Source organism: Cariama cristata, unplaced genomic scaffold (assembly GCF_000690535.1).
Source record: "Cariama cristata isolate BGI_N322 unplaced genomic scaffold, ASM69053v1 scaffold7960, whole genome shotgun sequence".
NCBI lineage: Eukaryota > Metazoa > Chordata > Aves > Cariamiformes > Cariamidae > Cariama > Cariama cristata.
The window spans coordinates 25,249-27,718 of record NW_009596349.1 but is presented as its reverse complement, the minus strand read 5'-3'; the positions used below and the strand labels follow the sequence as shown (position 1 = coordinate 27,718).

At 46.9% G+C, this 2,470-nt stretch overlaps 1 protein-coding gene across 1 annotated transcript in view; it reads right to left on the bottom strand.

The window, feature by feature from the left end:
- Positions 1-1,509, bottom strand: part of LOC104165893 (procollagen galactosyltransferase 2-like) — a 14,275-nt gene extending 12,766 nt beyond the window's left edge. The window contains exon 1 of the mRNA XM_009705663.1: positions 1,405-1,509. Coding sequence (XP_009703965.1) covers positions 1,405-1,418 — 14 coding nt within the window. The 5' untranslated portion in view covers positions 1,419-1,509. The remainder of the gene's footprint in view (positions 1-1,404) is intronic.
- Between the last annotated feature and the right edge of the window lie 961 nt (positions 1,510-2,470).

The window sequence follows — 2,470 nt, the reverse complement described above, 5'->3', positions numbered from 1 at the left end:
TGTGTTCCCTTGCTGCCTTCTTTCCAAAAGAAAAACAGTGTTAGAGTCACCTCAGGCAACCCAGGAGAGGTTTTGAGGGAGATCGATTCCAAGTTTCGTGCTGGCACGCGTACACAGGGCACTGGAGGGCAAGCAGCGTTGCAGTCTTTCCTGCCAACCAAGCGGCCGCAAGCAAAACATCGCTATCGAAAACCAGAGTTTCTTCCGCAGCGACAGGCCCTCACCCGACGTAAGACGAGGTTACCCCACCAAAGTGGACCTCATCTGACCCTCTGGTAGAAACTCATCTGTCCTCTGCTAGGCTTCAAGTTTAAGACCATCGACATTGCTTCTTTAAGCCCAGTAGAATCAATAAAGCTGAGGATGTGAAGACGAAGGCAACTTGGATTCCCTCGGGGGTCGTGGGCATTATTAGTAACTGTTAACACATCTTGGTAACAGCTCTTAAATCTACAAACACCCAACCCCACGAGCCCAATCATGGGAGCGAAGTTATGCGCATGTCTCTGTTTTCAGGATCAGGTCCAAAAGCAAGCGCTTTGTAGCAAAAACTTAGGGACAGATACCTATGTGGAATACAAATTCAGGATTTTGACACAGTGCCAGCACAAGCCAGCAAAGGAGCTAACAATTTCAGTAGCTTTTTATAGAACTTAAAAAAGCCAAGCTTGACGGGATTGAGAAAACTCCATTTCAATGAAAGGATTAAAAAAAGTCAATAAAACAAGCATTCCCTGTGGGTTTGTACCACAAATGCCCCACCGCTGCACTGAGGACCTTGAAAGTAAAAGCAAGTCTAAAAAACCAGGAAACCGATATACTTTTCCCCGATGGAAGAAATAGAAAACAGAACAAAACAAGGAACAGCCGATCTTTAAAAAAAATAAAAAATAAAAAATAAAGCAATAAAGAGTCAACCCACCTAACATCGTATTTCAAAGCAATGATCCTGCAAGTCATACAAAGGCATAATATCCTGAATTAAATCTAGTTCTCTGGCTCAGAACTTACTGAATATTTGATGTCCTGGACAGAAATTTCATAAACACTGTGGGAATGGGCTATGATTTCTCTGCTTCCTTGCAAATAAAGAATGATAGTTTGTATTCCCTGTAGCTTTTGATGTGATTCGTTTACCATGCAAAGAGAGCAGCTGCAGATGCTCAATAACTGAATGGAAAAATGTTTTCTTTTCTGAAATTCTGCATGAGTTGCTTCACTGAAGCCGGAGACCTTCTTATGGGCTCCGTAAGAACTCAAATCTAATGGGAGAGACTCCACCAAAAAAAAAAAAAAAAAATTTAATGCTTGGACATTTAGTACATCTGGTTTGAAAACAGAAAATCTAGAAAGTTTGACGTATACGCTACCCAGGTTCAGTCAGCCCCCCACTGCAGTACTCACTGGGGGTCTTCCATGGGCCTCCACTCCACATCATGGTAGAGGTTCTGCACGTTCTTCAGCCACTCTCTAAGGATTGCTGTGGTGTTATCAACGTTGTGGTCAGTGGCCGCCCTGGGAAAACGAGAGCACAAAGGAAGTCCCATCAAGACAAGATTTAAGTCCTTTGCCTTTTCCCAGCTGGTAAATGAGTCAGAGGCAGAACCTATTTTTCCCACGTGCATCCAGCTCCCGGCAGAACTCAGGGCAGCTCCAGGGATGTGCAAGTCCTCACTAAGGGACGCGGTAGAGCCCCACAAAGTCCGAGGACCCCCTTATAACGCGGGCATGCTCGTACATTGCTCCCCTCTTGCTCATCTCCTCCTGCCTCGCAGGAATCGCAGCAGCTTGACAGAATCATAGAATCATTATGGTTGGAAGAGCACTCAAAGAACATGAAGTCCAACCATAATCCTGATGCCACCATGCCCATTAAACCACGTCTTGAAGCGCCACATCTAAACGTTTTTTGAACCCCTCCAGGGACGATGACTCCACTACCTCCCTGGGGAGCCTGTTCCAATGCCTAATGACTCTTACAGTGAAGAAGTTCTTCCTAACATCCAACCTGAACCTCCCCTGGCCCAACTTGAGACCGTTTCATCAAGCGGATACAGGACTGAACTCTCCGTTCAGTTCATCCGCTGGAAAAGACAAGAGAGGCCATCTCAAGGTGAACGGCCCAAGGTAAGCTAACCGCAAAGGACCTATCTCTAGAAGCACCAGGATTTTGCTCTGCTTGCTGTATCGTCGTCCAACCATTTAAGCTGCACAGACGGGCTGCGAGGATGCGTACGCTGCTGCCTCACCCTATAGCCCAGGAATCGCTCCTGCCGGGGTTGGGGTCCCTGCTAAGAGATGGAAAGGAGCCCCCGGTAACACGCTGCTAGCAGAGGGAAGGAACGCATCACTCGTTGCTCTGTAGCACAGATAATTAAAGCCAAATTCTAGAAAGCCGCTTAGCTCCGATTTGCAACCTGCCGTTAGCACAGCCCCTCACAACTGCCCTGCGTACGGCCCAGCTGAGCAT